Consider the following 18997-nt stretch of genomic DNA (forward strand, 5'->3'; position numbering starts at 1 on the left):
ACAATTTTGGAATGATACTGAAATAGTCTTTCCTTGATTTTCCTATGTTCAAAGAGTTTTAAATGATTCCAAAGGATGTATCTTGGATTGAGATGGATAGACTAATTAGAATTCATTGGTGTTTGGTTTTTTGAAACTGGAATCTGGTTTGCCATTATTCAAATATATGTAGAACAAGCTCATACTGTATTCAGATCAAGACCATAAAAGCTTTAACGCAAAGTAGTAACCATTATAGCCGTGATTTGATGTACCATATTTGAGCCAGGCTCTCTGTCAGCCATTGGAAATTAGCATTCTTTTGTATATTCTTCTCTGAATACATTCTGTGTTCCTTACTAAAATATTATTGCCATAGATAGTATTCTTAGTTCAGATAAAGACATTTAAGAAATAACTAGCTGGGCTGGGCACAGAGCAGGTGCAGATTAACCCAGAGGCAGAGGAGGCATCTGCCTACGGCAGCTAAATTTGAGAAGTGGCGGCAGGGAGTGGGGGCGAGAGGGAAGTTCCCCCTTTTAATTTATTTTTTAAAAAGCTGCAGTGGCGGTAGGAGCTGCAGGGAGGGGGGTGATTGGGCGAGGGGAAAGTTCCCCATTTTGCACCCTAAAGATTGCTGGTGGGGGATATGGCAATGGCAGCAGTTGGCTGCAGGGGGGGGGGCAAGGAGAGGAGAGTCACAGTGCCCCCCCTTTTAACCTCTAAGCCCGCTATGCAGGCAGCGGCAAGCTCCTTCCTCCTCCCAGATGACTGCACAGCTGTCAGGCTCTGCTATCTGCAGCCCATTTCCAGCTTTTCTTCCACGTGGAAGGAAAGCCGGAAACGGGCTACAGATAGCAAAGCCCGATGCCCGTGTAGTCACCTGGGAGGAGCTTGCAGCAGCGTTGCCTGCACAGCGGGCTTAGAGGTAAAAAAGGGGCACTGTGACTCGCCCCCCTACCCTCGCTGCTGCCAGCTACTGCCACTGCTGCAGCTTTAAAAAATAAAATAAAAGGGGGAACTTTACTCTCCCCCCGAGCTTCTTTTTTAAAGGGGCGGCAAAAGCCTTTTTGCCTATGGGTGGCAAAAGGTTAATCTGTCCCTGGTGCAGAGCATCTGTGCCTCTAGTTCCCCCCACCCTCTCCCCTCACCTGCCTGCCACTGTCACTTTCTTTGCCCGCCCACCCCCCTGCCGCTGTCGTCTTCCTTCCCCCCCACCTGCCTGCCGCTGCCTGTTTCTTCCTTCCCGTCCGCCTGCCTGCAAGCCTGTCGAACATCACTGCTTTCCTCTCCCCCTGCCGGCAGCTCGCTCACGAACTCTCACGAGAGCTGCCACACATGGGATTAGCTATGGGTACACCTAAGAGAAATATAGATAGATAGTGTTGTTAAGTTGGAAAGCACTGCCAGATATATCCAGGTCTGGCTAATCTTTGCCTCTCTTTCAGGTCACCCTTCTGCCCCCTGGACTGGACAGATTATTGTCACTGAGGAAGAACCTACAGGTAATAAGTACTCTTTTTTCTGAAAGGCACATGGTGGAATTCTGAGGTGGTTTTATGTCACATCTACATAGATACTTAATCTGTTTTCAGACATATTTGTTATGGTTTCCCTCATGAAACTTACTGACTGTAGTTTTGTGAGGGGACTGAGATTTCTTCTGCAATAATTATGACTATTGAGTTTTACAGTGTATTTTTTTTTACAAACAAACATATTTATGGAAATAATTGATATTAAATTTTTTAAAATCTCCTTAAGGAACAGATGATTCTAAAATTCAGGTGGGGCTAGAAAACTATTTATTTTCACCTTCTGACCTCTAGTTGCATGACCTCACAGAATCAAAGCCATACCAGTTGTCCTTCAGGCTCATCCGTCTTGCTACTTTGTGATAGCATTAGCTTACTGACTGTTTGTTTTCTACCTACCTACCTGTCTACCAACCAATCATCTATTTCATTCATTCATTCATTCATTCATTCAGTACACACATTTATATACCGCCACATACAAAAAGGTCCCTGGGCAGTTCACAACATAAAACCATTAAAACATTAACTTAATTAAAACAATTTAAAATACAATAAAAACTCTAAAACTGAAGCTTTAAAACTATAAACTAAAAGTCTGACTCAACAGATATGTGTTTAGGTCCTTAAAAACATTCAGAGAAGGGGAAACACTAATTTAGTAATTAATATCAAGGCCTTTCCTTTTTAACTCTTTTTATACAGAGGGTATTGTTCCTGGGCCACCGTCAGACCTCCATGTTACAGAAGCCACAAAGAACTATGTTGTACTTAGCTGGAAACCACCATATGAACGGGGCCATGAAGGTGTCATGTACTATGTTGAAAAGGTAAAATCAGTGTGTCAATGTACAACTTTCTTCTTCGTTTTTCTCCAAGTCATGTTTTATCCTAAGTCAAAACTTTAGGCTGGTATCTTTTTCATTTTAATCTATTTTTACTCCACGTCAAAGACAAAAACCTACATGTGCTTACAATACTTTAAAAAGGCATTGAAGAGACAGGAAAGAAATGAACAGATACAGTGAGGGAAATAAGTATTTGATCTCCTGCTGATTTTGTCCGTTTGCCCTCTGACACAGAAATGACCAGGCTATAATTGGAATGGTAGGTTTATTGTAGCTGTGAGACACAGAATAACAACAAACAAACCCTCAAAAGCCCAGTGCCCAAAAGTCAGCGATGGATTTGCATTGTAGTGAGGGAAATAAGTATTCGATCCCTTCACAAAAGATGTCTTAGTACTTGGTGGCAAAACCCTTGTTGGCAATCACAGAGGTCAGGCGTTTCTTGTAGTTGGCCACCAGGTTTGCACACAGCCCAGGAGGGGTGTTGTCCCACTCCTCTTTGCAGATCCTCTCCAAGTCAGAAAGGTTTCGAGGCTGATGTTTGGCAACCCGAACCTTCAGCTCCCTCCACAGATTTTCTATGGGATTAAGGTCTGGAGACTGGCTGGGCCACTCCAGGACCTTCATGTGCTTCTTCTTGAGCCACTCCTTTGTTGCCTTGGCTGTGTGTTTTGGGTCATTGTCATGCTGGAATACCCATCCACGACCCATTCTCAATGCCCTGGCTGAGGGAAGGAGGTGCTCACCCAAGATCTGACGGTACATGGTCCCATCCATCGTCCCTTCAATGTGGTGAAGGTGTCCTGTCCCCTTAGCAGAAAAACACCCCCAAAGCATAATGTGTCCACCTCCATGTTTGATGGTGGGGATGGTGTTCTTGGGCTCATAGGCAGCATTCCTCCTCTTCCACATATGGCGAGTTGAGTTGTGCCAAAGAGCTCAATTTTGTTCTCATCTGACCACAACACTTTCGCCCAGTTCTCCTCTGGATCATTCAGATGTGCATTGGCAAACTGCAGACGGGTCTGTACATGTGCTGCCTTGAGCAGGGGGACCTTGCGGGCACTGCAAGATTTCAGTCCTTCACGGCGTAGTGTGTTACCAATTGTTTTCTTGGTGACTATGGTTCCAGCTGCCCTGAGATCATTGACAAGTTCTCCCCGTGTAGTTCTGGGCTGCTTTGTCACCGTTCTCATGATCATTGCAACTCCACGAGGTGAGATCTTGCATGGAGCCCCAGACCGAGGGAGATTGACAGTTATTTTGTGTTTCTTCCATTTGCGAGTTATCGTGCCAACTGTAGTCACCTTCTCACCAAGCTGCTTGGCAATAGTCTTGTAGCCCAGTCCAGCCTTGTGCAGGTCTACAACCTTGTCCCTGACATCCTTCGACAGCTCTTTGGTCTTGGGCATGGTGGTGAGTTTGGAAGCTGAGTGATTGCTTGCTTCTATGGACAGGTGTCTTTTATACAGGCACTGTAACAAGCTGGGATTAGGAGCACTCCCTTACAGAGGGTGTTTCTCATCTCAGCTCGTTACCTGCATATAGTGAAAAGACACCTGGGAGCCTGAAATCTTGCTGGTTGATAGGGGATCGAATACTTATTTCCCTCACTACAATGCAAATCCATCGCTGACTTTTGGGCACTGGGCTTTTGAGGGTTTGTTTGTTGTTATTCTGTCTCTCACAGCTACAATAACCCTACCATTCCAATTATAGCCTGGTCATTTCTGTGTCAGAGGGCAAACGGACAAAATCAGCAGGGGATCAAATACTTATTTCCCTCACTGTAGCAAAGAGCTCTATACAAAAATAAAAGTTCAATTTCATTCCTTAGAACCTTTTGTCATGAACTGCTTTTGCCCCCACACCCCAGCCACAAGGAAGACACAGACACATTTCCATTTGGGTAAAGGGCCACAACTTTATTAAATAATCAAATTAGTGAACTGAGTGTGGAATGAACTCCATCCCCCAACAATGTGGGCCTACCAAAGGCTGGGTTCTGACATTTATGTCCTTGCCTGTGCCTTGAATGGGTGACACACCCTGACTCAATGATAGAAGCAGTGCAATCCTGCTGCATCTCCATCATTGTCAACCCCCAAAGTTCAGGGCAATTTCTAGGGCTTCACACCCCTCAAGCCACTCAGCCTTTAAGGTCTATGAAGCCCTGAAGCAGGTGTCATGGCGAATCGAATTCCCCGAGCCGCGAAGCCTCTAAGGACCAGTTGACCAATCCACCCTTTCCAACTGCCCAAGGGTTCTCATCGATCTCAAACCCTTCTATACCTCCACCCAGCCCGCACTGTACCTGCCCAGTTGTTACCTAAGACTAACTAGCGCTAGGAAAGATAGAACAGAGTAGGCAAAAAGACCCCACAACATGACCAATCAGTTGAGCGGCCAAAAATTCCTACTCAGTCTCCAAAAGGATGACCAGTGAAGCCCATTCTGCCCCTAGGGTTGGGAGGAGGGGAAGCCAGTCTAAATGAACTGAAGAGGGAGGTGAGGGACCGCCTTGACAGCATGCAAGTGCTGCCTTCCCTCCAGCCCTGCCCAATCCTTTCAGCAGTTGCTAGGGTGGTGAAGCAAACACCTATCCCCCAGCACAAGGCTGCAGGATGGGGCATTCTTAATGCAGTATAGAAGTAGATTCAGACCAAAACTTGAATTCTAGAAAGAATAAGAGCAGTTTTGGGAGATCTGTGGTTAAAAGCATTTTTGGGGATGGATGGCAATAGTACTTCACATTTTTTTATTAGTTCCATGAGATATATTTTCTGCATTTAATTTTTGTACATATTTTTCATAAACACTAAAGCATATAAAACTTAAATTTATCTCCTCCAAACATTAATTAATTATTTGTTTAATTAATTAATTATTTGTTTAATTAATTAATTAATTGTTTAATTAATTAATTAATTAATTAATTAATTAATTAATTGTTAAATTTGTACACTGCCTTTCATTGAAACAATCCCAAGGTGGTTCACACAGAAATATTAAAACAAGACTATAAAAATTACACAATTAAAATACTATAAATTATATCGTTTACTAACTTTATTATTCTTCACCTTACAAGCTTTTTCAATAATCCTGATTTTCTCTACATCGTTTTAGTAATGGCATATTCCTCAGCAGTTTTCTTGATCTTGACAAATACTTGACGATATAGAATAAATGAGTTGAGGATTGTAGCCTCATCCAATTGGTGATTCACTGTGGTGTAATTCCACCGCCCATCTCAGGCCAAATGTAATCCTAATTATCCACCAAATAGGCTTATTTTATTTTCTAAAAATAGGTTATAGCTAATATCTAAGAGAAGCTGGAAAATAAGAACATTATCCACCCAGCATCCAATAATATTTGATATAGTTGGCAAAGAACAAGATTACTCTCGATTTAAAGCACTCAAATTTGCAAATACAAAATTATGAAATGAGTATTTTAGCTTAGTCACAGAGCATCGTGAAACACTGTAACCGGATTAATTATTCACTTGTCTGCTGGGGATCTGCATTGTTTCTTGTTGGGGGCAATTGATTTTGCCCAATTCTGACATTTTGATTTCAGTGTGTTGCAGGAACAGAGAACTGGCAGAGAGTAAACACGGAAATCCCTGTAAAGTCCCCTCGCTTTGCACTTTTTGATTTAGCTGAGGGAAAATCCTACCAGTTCCGTGTCCGCTGTTGTAATTCAGCTGGAATTGGTGAGCCTTCAGAAGCTACTGAAGCCACTGTGGTTGGTGATAAACTTGGTAAGTCTACAGTCAACAGGTGCCTCTTAAAAATGGCTATGTACTCACTTCCTCCTCTCTTTAATGGGGATGAGTTGGTTTACATTTTTTGTTTTGTTTTGAACAGAGCAACCTTTAGTAAAGTGATAAGCAACATGCTAATCATAGCAGGTGGCAGTGGAAACATCCAGGGGCTGATTAACATAGAGGCAGAGGAGACATCTGCCTATGGCGGCTAAATTTGAGGAGCGGCAGTCAGGAGTGGGGGCGAGAGGAAAGTTCCCCCCTTTTACTTTGTTTTTTAAAAAAAGCTGTGGTGGTGGCAGTAACTGCGGGGAGTGGGGGTGAAAGGAAAGTTCCCCCCTTTTACTTAATTTTTTTTAAAAAGCTGTGGTAGCAGTAGCTGCAGGGGGGAGGAAAGCCCCCCCCCCTTACTTAATTTTTTAAAAATCCACGGGGGCAGTAGATGCAGGGAGGGGAGTGACTGGGCAAGGGGAAAGTTCCCCCTTTTGAGAATCACAGTACCCCCTTTTTTAACTTCCTAGCCCGCTATGCGGGCAGTGGTGAGCTCCTTCCTCCTCCCATCCTCCCAGGTGACTGCATGGCCATTGGGCTCTGCTATCTGCAGCCCATTTCTAGGTTTTCTTCCACGTCGAAGGAAAGCCAGAAACAGGCTGCAGATTTTCACCTTAGGAGGAGGGGAGGAGGGTTAGAGCAGCTGGGTTAGAGGTAAAAAGGGGGCACTGTGACTCTTCCCTCCTCCCCCCCCCCCCGCAGCCAGCCGCCACCATCATCATGTCCCCCGCCAGCAATCCTTAGGGGGCAAAAGGGGAAACTTTCCCCTCACCCGATCACACACCCCCAGCTACTGCCGTGGCTTTAAAATAATGTAATTAAAGAGGAGAACTTTCCTAGGGCCCGCCCCCCCCCCAACTACTGCCACTGCCAGGGGGAACTTTCCTCTTGCCTTCATCCCCTGGATCTTTTTTTTTTAAGGGTGGCAAAAGCCTTTTTGCCTATGGGTGGCAAAAAGGTTAATTCGCCCCTGGAAACATCACATTCTAGAAGACTGCAGCTAATCTGCTTTTTTTTTGTTTTTTGTATGCATTTTCCAGTATGTGTGTAATCGTTGCTTGTCAAGTGACAAACTGTATTTTTCTCTATATATTCTTATTCTAGAATTTTTAGTCTTGCCTGTAAAAACTGACTAGCCTTTCAAAAAAAGAAAGACAGGGGTTTGCCAGCTACGACACTTGAAAAACAAGGGACATTATCCTGTCCTTTGCATACAGCTTCACAGACATGCTGCTGTCACCAATTACTGAGAGGTGGAGTCAAAGAAGGGAGACTTGATTCACGTACTGGACAGAAGTAATGGGAAGATGGAGGGGCTGGGTAGGCCAGCTCACAGGCGTTCTAGTAATCACCATGGCCATGGTGATTAATCAACATCAGTCAAAACTGCCATGACAAATTATTTCCACTGACAAAGAGGGCAGAAAAGCTCAATTGCCCTTGGACCCCCCCGAAATGAAGACAGTACACACATGTATGGGATAAATTGGGCCACACTTTATTAACTATCTATAAAGGATATGCAACAATACTATCGATATGCTTTTGATACTATCGACTATAGTATCCTTCTGTAGCGTCTGAGGGGGTTGGGAGCTGGAGGCACTGCTTTGCAGTGGTTTCGCTCCTACATTTTGGGCAGGTTCCAGATGGTTCCCTTGGAGACTGCTGTTCTTCAAAATCTGAACTGTTGTATGGTGTTCCCCAGGGCTCCATATTGTCTCCAATGTTGTTTAATATCTACATGAAACCACTGGGAGAGATCATCAGGAGATTTGGTGCAGGGTGCTATCAGTATGCTGATGACACCCAAATCTATTTCTCCATGTCAGCCTCATCGGGAGAGGGCATAACCTCCCTAAATGCCTGCCTGGAGTCAGTGATGGGCTGGATGAGGGATAACAAACTGAGAATGAATCCGGCTAAGATGGAGGTACTCATTGTGCAGAGTCGGAACTCGAGAGATTATTTTGATCTGCCTGTTCTGGACGGGGTCACACTTCTCCAGAAGGAACAAGTACGCAGTCTAGGGGTGCTTCTGGATCTGAGCCTCTCCCTGGTGTCCCAGGTTGAGGCGGTGGCCAGAAGTGCCTTCTATCAGCTTTGGCTGATACGCCAGCTGCGTCCGTTTCTTGAGATAGATGTCCTCAACAGTGGTACATCTGCTGGTAACCTCTAGACTTGATTACTGTAATGTGCTCTATGTGGGGCTGCCATTGTACATAGTCCGGAAACTACAGCTGGTCCAGAATGCGGCAGCCAGACTGGTCTCTGCATCATCTCAGAGAGACCATATAACTCCTGTCTTGAAGGAGCTACACTGGCTGCCGATATGTTTCCGGGCAAAATACAAGGTGCTGATTATAACCTATAAAGCCCTAAACAGTTTGGGCCCTGGGTATTTAAGGGAACACCTTCTTCGGCATAAACCCCACCGCCCACTGAGATCTGCTGGAGAGGTCCATCTGCAGATGCCACCAGCTCGTCTGGTGGCCACTCAGGGACGGGCCTTCTCCGCTGCTGCCCCGAGGCTTTGGAATGCATTCCCTAGTGAAATAAGAGCCTCCCCATCTCTGACAGCTTTTTAAAAGTCTTTAAAAACACATTTCTTCAGCCAGGCTTTTAATTAATGTGGTTTTAATGGTTTTAATGCTGTTTTAAAATATTATTTTAAAATTTTTAAATTGTTGTAATGTATGTGTTCCCCCCCCCTCATTTTTGTCATAATGAATGTTTTACTTTGTTTTTATTCTGTTGTAAACCGCCCAGAGACATAATGTTGTAATAAATAAATAAATAAACAAGCTTAGCAACAGCTAACTAGAGTGTGGGCTACTCCAACCGCTCTCAGGGGCATTCAGCCTCCTGGCAAGAGCTGTCTGCCCCCATCACTGTTGGGTAAATCAACCAGGCCTGAAAGATGCAAGCAGCAACTATTGCCTAGCATTTTCCATCCATACAGTTTACTGTATTGAGGAGGCAACTTCCCAGATCATGCCCCCTTCAATCTCCACAGCTCTGAGTGGGTGATTCAAATGGCCACCTAAGAATGGTCCATTTCCAGCCTGGCCAGGCCCCAAAATCCAGAGGGGCTGTTCCATTGAGCCATTCATCACCTAACAAAGGTGCCTCCAGTTGAACACCGATGAATCCCCTGCTTTACCTTGCCCGCCCACTCATGTGACCAAAATCCTTAACAAACAACTCCCACCCCTAACCTCCCCAAAACAAGTTCAGTGAGGAATAGGCAAAAATTCTATACTCCGAGCCATATTGGCTGAAGACAAAAAGTCCTGCTTGACCTGGAAGCATCCAGCTAGTCTCTCACTGAGCAATTGGAAGGTGGGTGGGAACCATCAGCCTGGTTGAAAGTGAGGGGGCAGGGAGCGTGCACTGCATATAAGAACGTGGCTCTCGCTCCCCCAATGGGGCAGCACAACCACGTGGCCTCATCCTTTCACATGAGGAACACGTTCATCCTTCCTCTGGAGGCCATGGGCAAACCCCGGCCTGAACGACAGCCATTAGGCACCAGGCAGAATGGCATATTAGCAGCATTGATGCAAGTGCCTCTCTTTGCTAGCTTCTTATTCAGGTTTACCACATTTTGTTTATATTTTCAAATTTATCTCTGCAACTATGAAGACTAGAAATACCCAATTTAAAAAGTTCTTTCAGAGTTTCTAGGTTTTAATTGGAGCTCATAAGCCATGCTGAATAGCTTCAGGGTTTATATGCAGCCTATAGCTGGTGCATTATTTGAGGAAATGCCCTGGGTGTTATGTAAAAGAGGGAAACCAAAGGCTTTTGATGCATTTTTTAAAACATGGTCCATATCATGTTCCCAAGACTGTATTTATTAGCCTGCTTTTATGACAGTGGTGTGAAAGCCCAGAGATTAAATGACATCAAGACATCTTTGGTTACAAATAACCTTGAGGAACCCAAGATTATGTCAAACTTTTCTAGCATTCCAGTGCAGTGAATGAGGTTGCCCTGCCCTGCCCCTGCCCCTGCCTCTCACTAATTGGTGCTTTATACCACTTTAAGACTTTTTCTTCATTGGTTATGAAAAGTGACTGAGTGCATTCATATGGATCTATATAGACTTTCTCTCAGACAATCAGCCTAATAAGAAGAATCATAGCAGTTTATGGTGAAACAGTTTGTAATGTTAGCATATAGACATGGAGGTGAGAAAAGCTGTCAGGACTGGCCACTGTCAAAGGAAGGAACAGCACTAGAATGTCCTTTGATCTGTTTGAGATCTGCGGTCTTCATGAGTTCTACAGAAAAATATCAAGACATTTATCTCTGCTTTCAAAAAGGGGATTGTCATACACCGCCCCCCCATGCTTTTAAATGAGCAAGCCGTGTAGTGAAATCATTTCTCCTTGTGAGTGTAGGTTCTCAAACTGTGCCAAAGTAACATCTTTCTAAGGCATGAAATATTGTCTGTGTCTACCCACATCAGTCAAAAATAAGGACCATGGCCAACATCTTGTACAGCACTACAAGGGTGTAAGAAAGGCTTCTCCCTTGGACAGTGGCAGAAGCCTAGTTACGTTGAAGTCTTGCTTCACAGCTCAGTAAGAAACTGGTGTTTTAAAGTAAACAATGGTGGCCATTAATTTCTTTTTCTGTTTTATTTCTAGATATCCCTAGTGCTCCTAGCAATATTGTACCAACCAGGAATACAGATACCTCAGTTGTTGTCACATGGACTGAATCCAAAGATGCAAAGGAGCTGGTTGGGTACTATATAGAAGCAAGCAAAGTTGGATCTGCTCACTGGGAACCATGTAACAATAATCCAGTGAAAGGCACAAGGTAATAGAGCCGTAGATGGCAGGCTTAATGCTTGCTAAGCAGGGGACGATGGTTTGATAGATGTATTCCTTTGATGCCCTAATATATTAGATATTTGCAAAGACTATATTTTGCCATGCCATCAAATTAATATCCTTGCCATAATGTAATAGTTTTTAAAATTTGGCTGACATAGGAACTATTTCCAATTCTAGATAAATATTTCCTGGCGTGGTGAGTCTTAGGGTTGCGCAATGAGGCTTTTATTATTAAATAATAAGAATAGTCATTATGATATCTCATTCAAAGTCATACTTGCTTTTTTTAAAAGCAGTATGTACAGGGATGTCATTTCAATGGGGCAGTGGGAAAATGTTCTTGGATATATTCAAGATCGGATTGCTAAAAAGGACTCTCTCTTAAGCACATTTTTGTTTGCTTTTTTAAACCGCAGGAAAATAATAGCAAGGTTATCAGCGCAGGTCAAACTGTCACTTTTTAAAGCAATGGGATTTGTCTCTTTGCCATACATAATACATAGGCCCAGTTATTTTTTTTTAAATGAAAATAATCACCCAGTTTGTAGAACCTTTGAGCTGGGCAAAAATATAGGTGCTCCTGAGCAATAATCACATCTGGTCTGAAACACAGAGAGTGAGCGGTGAGGGTGAAATAGTTTTTCCTGCTTCTAAATACATAGTCCTTCTGATCAAATATTTGCTTGTGAGAACTGTCTTAGAATAGAATTCTGTCTATTACTTCTTAGGCAACTTCCTTAGAAAGGAATAATTGCTATGGCTCGTTTAGGTGATCCACAACACACCATGGCTTAAGGGACTGTGAAAGCGGTGTAATGAGTGCTGAGCAGGTGTGCTTCCTTCCCTAGCAAACCCAGCTGCAAGAGAGGAATCCTGGTTACTTTAAACCACAACTATATGTGCTGTCTGTGCCTGGGAACTGTGATTTATATGTGGTTTACAAATCAGGATATGAAATATTCTTATCTGATATCCTGGATTATAAAGCACAGTTAAACCATAGCACCCAAATTCAGGTGACATGTGAAACTGTAATCAACTAACCTGAAAACTTGGATTACAGCACCATAGGAAGGATGTAGTGAGAAGACGTCTATACTTGGTAGTTATTCTCATCACATTCATGATCCAATGAACCATGGTTTGTTGGATTGTCTAAACTGGTCCCTTCTCTACAGCAAGCATGTAGATAATAATAGCTTTCACCTTGTAGGCAGAATGTGGCAAGTGAGGGTTTACAGGAAATTATTTTAACAAAGCATAATACTAAGGAATTCTGAAATACTTACATGGAATTTACACAGCATTTTCTTTTCTCTGGAGCTGCACCTTCTGTTTCCATGGTAGATGTCCTTTTTGATCACTGTTGTGTGGGTCACTATGCAATTCACAAGAGTGAGGTTCCACGGCAGCATACTGTAGAAGCCCTGGAGCTGAGGTTTGCAAAATCTGATGTATGATTAAGTGGTATTTTTTTCACTATTTACTTTAGATTCACTTGCCATGGACTCACTACTGGTGAGCACTACACTTTCCGTGTCAGAGCTGTTAATGCAGCTGGACTCAGTGGGTTTTCTCAGGAGTCAGAAGCCATAGAGGTCAAGGCAGCCATTGGTAAGCAGCCTCCTTTTACTATACATGAAGTAGAAAATACCTTTATAATTATTATAGTTGGATCATTTTTGAAATGTAGCTGAATAATAATATATTGATTATAGTGTTGTTGACACATATTGACTATGCATTAGTAATATCTGAAATTTCACTTTCATTAGTTTCACAGTCATCCAATCACTAGTAGAATTCTCATCTTCACCATCCCAGACTTCCTTGGGTGTGTTCCCAGTAACTCTGTATAGAAAAATACATCTGTCTCACATCACTCTGTGAAATGACCTGGCAGTCTGATTCCATAATGTGGTATATATTTCACCTCTAACATACCCTTATCCTAGTTTGCAAAAAATAAAATGCTCATTAACTTGCATGCCTAATTTGCACCCTTGTTTGAGTTCACTAATGCCATTATTGTAATCTCTAAATGTTTTGAAGCTGCCTTCTTGTTGTCAAAGAGAAATTTAGCATGGCCAGTGCACTAAAAATCCTATTAACTGAAGTGCTTTTTTGAGAGAGTAACTATATAGGATACAGTAATTCTGTGGTTACTTAAAATCATCATACCATTTATTCCGCCAAAAAATCTAACATTTATGTAGTGCTGTCTTTCAAGATAATGAACAGTGTTCGGTTAACATTCAGAAAAGTTTTAACTGCATGCATATACAGATTAACTGCTGAGAGACATGTTATTGTGCTCCTGTTTCATATAAATCCAAACATACTGCAGTGTCTGTATTGTAACATTTTCATGTCCTGTCTCTGTCTTGTTATATGTCCATTTCTTCATTCAGTTGAATAATGGAGAATTGGGAATGAATGAATGAATGAATGAATGAATGAATGAACTCTAATTCCAAATGTCTTTGTTGTTTTCTGGTGATTATAGGGGGAGGATTGCTTCATGGTGTATGTCCTGGACTAAGTGGTAAAACTGATGGACTAACAGACCACACTGCCAGCTGGGAAGGCATGCATGAGTCCTCCCAGCCTATCTTTGACACAGACGCTTTGTTAAAACACAGTGCTAAACCTAACAGACAAACAGTGCGCACTAGATCTGGTAAGCAGAGGAGTCCAACAGACAATAAAGTGAGTGAAACAGCCTCTACTCCTTCATCACAAAAGACAACTACCAAGCAGGCAAGTAAGTCTCATCCTGGGGATCGCTCAGCACTGGAGAGAATGAAAAAGAAAAAAGATATAGGTGAGCTTTGGTCACGTACAGTGATTTTTACCATATTAGCACCTTCATTTCAGGCAATTTTCATCTATTATCATCAAAGCTACAAATGGACATTCTTGCCAATGCTACATTCTTCACCAGATCCATCTAATACATGCTCAGCTTTCCATCCAAGGTCATGTTGTACATATATTGGGCTATGGCACCTCTCTCTACACATATCTAACAAGCTTGCATGTTGCATTCATTTGCTAACTTAGATTAGATTAGTTTTGCTAAAGTTTATGTTGATTTATTTTAAAAACAAATGGGATATCTAAATTAGTCTGGCATGTATATATTCTAAGAACCTTTTCTTTTCTTTTCTATTTGTTATGATACAATGTTTCCAGGACTTTATATGATTCATTTAATGAATCATATAAAGAAGGGGGGATCATATATGAAGATGATAATTCTATATGCACATGATAATTATTTTGTAGATCATCAGCGGTGGGGAACCAAAGAAGGGCCTCCAAGGAAGATCTTAATAGCCAGATCAGTTCATGTAGGAGATGGCAGTCATTGAAGTTATCTGGTCCCCCCCAAATTAAGGCTTTAAAAGTTGAAACAAGCACTTTGAATTAGGCTCAGAAACAGACTGGGAGCCAGTGTAGCTGTTTCAGCTGGCAAAATGTGTTCCAAATGGCATCTAGCCTCTGCAGAGTTGCACAACTACCACTCTCTTAAGCATCTTGTTCAGAAAGGGTATATTAGTGACCAGACAGTAACTGGAATAATCTTGTGAGTTCAAAGAAGGCTTCTTCAAGGTGGCTAAGACCACCACCTCTCAAAAGGAGGCATGATTATCTTTTGGGCTCAGATGGTCAGCCCTCTTTTCTAATATAAAGAGCCAGGATTGAGTAAACAATTGGTAGGCACATTTTCCTGAGGACCTTGTTCACATCCTCAGACCTCAGTAAGAAAAGGTCATCCCATTACTAGGGTTAGATGGTCTCACAACTGGATACATTCACTAATGGAGCTGCAGACAAAGTTGTGACCAATCTGTTATGGGTATGAGTGATTTTATCCTCAAATTGGTTAGAAAATAAGACACAAGGAACCTCTGAGGAATCTACAAAATCACACCATTGGCAAAGTTGAAGAAGGCCACATACTGCTCAGAAGAACTCCACTGGATGGCACTGCAAGGATGCAATGATGGTGGGAAAGTGTTGGTTTCCCCCCACCCTTACTGTCACAGAGTAGACCATGCGATGAGCTTGTACCTGTGCTCTGTTGGATTTGCAGATCTTCCACCTCCATCTAGCAGCTATCTCATCACTTCCAGTTAAGCCAAGGAGTCAAGTGAGCTCTGTTTGGAGGGAAAAGATGCTTAGGAGCAATCTTGTCAACAGGCCACATCATCTCAGAATCCCAAAGAACAACCCAAGGTGTTGACGGGAATGCTGGATGGAAACCTCCTGAGGGCTCACAGGCATCATGCAGATCCAATAGTCTCTGGAGTGGAGTGTTCTAATAATATGTGTGGAGAAGTCATGGTAGGGGTAATATTCTAGATGTGGTAATAAATTGAATGCCCTGTGATTGAAATTTTATTTATGTGTTTATTTTTCAAATTACCACATTATTCCACTAAATTAGTGCAGCTTTCAACATGAAATGGCATTTTTAAGAGCACCCCAAGGATACAGCAAACCCAAAAAACCTCTTATAAAATCCATAAAATATCTGTTAAAAGCTGACTGAAATTAATAGGCTTTGGTTCATGAAGACCTTCGGAGGGATGATCCACTGAAAATTCATCTGCTGAGAAGGCCCTGATCCATAGACTTTGTTGTGCAAACACATGTAGTTACTTATAAAGGTAATTCTGGATTTATAGTAAGTTCTTTCTTGTAACAATTAAAAAGCACTGGAGTGCACTTCTGAAATAATATTCAGCAAATGGAATTCTGACTCATCCAAGGTGAAATGTCCTGACCATGGTTAACCTGCATATAAGCTCTGTACCAAGACAGCATTGCAGTAAAGGAAGGAAACTTTACACGTGAATGATTCTGCCGGACAGAGATCTCCAATTTCTTATATTTTAAAGCATTGCTCCAAATATTTTGTCATCCATCAGTTGGACTACCGTGAGCTTATGATGTGCCCATAATATTAACAAGGTAGGTTTATCTGAAGGTGCAATCATAGTATTAAAACGTCACTCAAGACCAAACAGTTATGAGCAAAAGAGGAGAAACAAGCAAACTTTTAAAAGAAGAAACAAAATGTTTGGATTCAGCAAAAGAATAAAAATCATTTACATCCCAAATACTCTTTATCTTGGCTATTAATATTAGTTTTCATTCCATTATTTTCATGGTTTCAAAGTAAAGGTTCATTACTTTTTAAAGACACACTTTCAGCTATTTTAGATATGCAGACCTCACATACTTGCCTTCCTAAATAAAAAAATCCAACAGGTGTCTGTATAGCATAGATTTAGAGAAGCCTAGTTAATTCCATTTTCTTTTACTCAGGAAACCTTTCTGTGGACTAGAATTTTACTTGAAAGGGGGAATACCCGGATTAACCTGAATACACTCAAACAAATATTTGCTTCACTAACGGAATCCTTTTATGCTAATAACAAACAACTCTCTCTAAAACAGCTCCTCCATCTCCACCATATGACATCACTGTGCTTGAAAGTGTTCGTGACTCAATGGTTCTTGGATGGAAACAGCCCAAAACAATTGGTGGTGTTGAAATAACTGGCTATTATGTGAACTACCGGGAAGTGATTAATGGAGTACCTAGGGAGTGGAGAGAAGCTAACATTAAAGCAGTCAGTGAGAGGGCCTACAGGGTAAGAGATTTGATTTTCGTATTGTTAGACATGTATCAGTTTTGTTTGAATAACCTTTATCTGTCTAGAGACAGAGATCAGGTAGTATATTCTTTTGTAGTATATTCTTCCACATCTCTTGGTGTTTCTGGGTTGGATCCAAAGATTCACTTTCATGAACAGAAGGTATTGTTTGTATGTATGAATGATAAGTTTATCCCACTCTCCTACCATGGAGCTTAGAATGGTGTACATGGTTCTTCCTTTCTTTTATCTCAGCTTAACCTGTGAGATAGGTTAGTCTTAGAGATAGTAAGGTCGTTCACATGTCCAAACTGTGAACTGGGGGGTAGGTGGGGGTGGGTGACAGGCAGGCTCCTACCTGCCTCCTCCCAGATGACCAGTGGCTCTTCTACCTCTGCTGATCATGCACCCAGATAACCAGCATAGTGGCGATCATCAGAGCTGTGGTCTGGAGGAGGAAGTCCTCCAGAATCTCACATGTTGGGAGTTCCAAGTTACTGGGCGCTCCTTCCACCCAGCTCTATGGAAGCTTGGGCTGCAGGCAGGCCAGCCTTCTACATGAGCTGGGAGTGATGGAGGAGGTGCATGTGTGTCCTCCTCCCTCACCTTTTGCCTGTGTTTAGAACCCTGAACCAATTCCAGTGGTTTTGCTGCCCCCAGTCCAGCATTCTAACCACTCATGGAAGACCTGTGCTCATCCAGAGTCTTCCTAAGCAGTAGAATGCACATGGGAGCAGAGAGAGCAATTTTTGCTGCTCTCCCCAGCCCTGTTAAGTGTTCTTTGCCTTCCATAAATATATATCTGTGGGCTGCATGACTCTTAGGGATATATTTCTGGAAGGCAAGTAGCACTCATGGGGGTAAGGGAAAGCTCTGGCTGGGAAGAGCAGTCTTTCTGCAAAGGAATGCAGCTGCCCAGCATCCCCCAGTGGCTGCTCTAGATGTCACCTAATGAAACTCCTGCACAATAGAAGCACAGGAACTGCTTTGTAATCTAGCTACTATAGCACTGAATGAACTAGCTATCGCACAAACATTTGCAGAACAGTACTAGTAGCAGCTGTTCTTCTGCTCATGGGGTTCTGATTCCAATTCTATGTATCATGGATACTCTGCAGCCAATACAATTCCATTATGATATCTGCCTCAGTTGATTATTCAGAAGTATCACACCCCTGTAGCTATGTTGTGGTTTGATGCACAGTATTTGATATATAGCGAGTACAAAATACAGTCTTCCATAAATAGCTTCATTTTATAAACATAGCAGAAAGTAGATTTGAATTTTATATGAGAAGGCAAATGACTCAGAGTTGCTTTTTCAGTATTATATACATCTCTGTCTGCATATGCTGTTGGCATTTCCAAAGTTAAGTTGCGTTGTGAAGTCTGTAGGCTACCAACTGTTGTGCAGTCCTATCATTGAACCAACCAAGTTTGAACCTCTAATTTTACTGAAGCAATATTAAAAATCCATTCTATATTAATTATACAACTGATTCAAGTGTCTTTTCAGAAAAAAATAAAAACAGGATTTGGGAATTGTGATACCAATAAAAGTAAAGCAATGCATATGGAAAAATTTAACAGAAAATAATATTTTCTATGACTCTAAAGGGAAATCTTTTAAATAGATGTCATTGGTGATATCTCGCTCCATAAAAGTTGAAATTAATTTACAATCTGACCTGTAATTATTGTGATAAACCCCATGTAAATTTAATACAATCATTTTGGTAGTGTGATGAAATGAAAAGGTTTTAAAAGATGATTTTGCTGTATATGGAGAAAATGGATAAGATCCTAGCAAATCCCTTATTATGTAGAATTGTTAAATTATCTATAACAACTAGTTGATGACAGTGACTTAGAATGGCAATTACTCTTTTGGCCACTATAATGATTTCCATAGCTTATTATTGGGAAAAATCATTCCCCACATCCGAGTGGCTCCATATTATTTTAGATGTGACCATCATAGCCCAGAACAGTTTATTATACACATACCTATGAGGGTTTGTGTATAACAAGCCTTTTCATTTGTATCAATGAGAATCATTTATACAGAGATGGTTCACATTTACAATGGTTTGGAATGAACAGTTCCACAGTGCAGTTACGCCTTGAACTTATTTACTAGGATAAGAATAATAGTTTTGCTTCTAGTTGCTTTTTTATTTGTGCTCATCTTATTATATGTCCTTCTGTTGTGTATTTTTGTTTGTAATTATCTTAACTATTGGAATATCGGATATGTTCTGTATACTCTAGGAGGGAGCTTCACAAGGCAACTTGT

At 41.8% G+C, this 18997-nt stretch overlaps 1 protein-coding gene across 5 annotated transcripts in view; it reads left to right on the forward strand.

Annotated features, from left to right (window-relative positions):
* The window catches only part of MYOM1 (myomesin 1), a 110419-nt gene that overhangs the window by 43934 nt on the left and 47488 nt on the right, over positions 1–18997 (forward strand). For 3 of the 5 annotated variants that reach the window (XM_053243328.1, XM_053243329.1, XM_053243330.1), the window contains exons 13-19: positions 1428–1484; positions 2220–2344; positions 5948–6131; positions 10841–11015; positions 12525–12646; positions 13539–13856; positions 16502–16698. In XM_053243328.1, coding sequence (XP_053099303.1) covers positions 1428–1484; positions 2220–2344; positions 5948–6131; positions 10841–11015; positions 12525–12646; positions 13539–13856; positions 16502–16698 — 1178 coding nt within the window. The remainder of the gene's footprint in view (positions 1–1427; positions 1485–2219; positions 2345–5947; positions 6132–10840; positions 11016–12524; positions 12647–13538; positions 13857–16501; positions 16699–18997) is intronic. The other 2 variants (XM_053243331.1, XM_053243332.1) reach the window with 1 other exon arrangement.

The sequence above is a fragment of the Hemicordylus capensis genome, chromosome 4 (genome assembly GCF_027244095.1).
Source record: "Hemicordylus capensis ecotype Gifberg chromosome 4, rHemCap1.1.pri, whole genome shotgun sequence".
NCBI classification, from domain to species: domain Eukaryota; kingdom Metazoa; phylum Chordata; class Lepidosauria; order Squamata; family Cordylidae; genus Hemicordylus; species Hemicordylus capensis.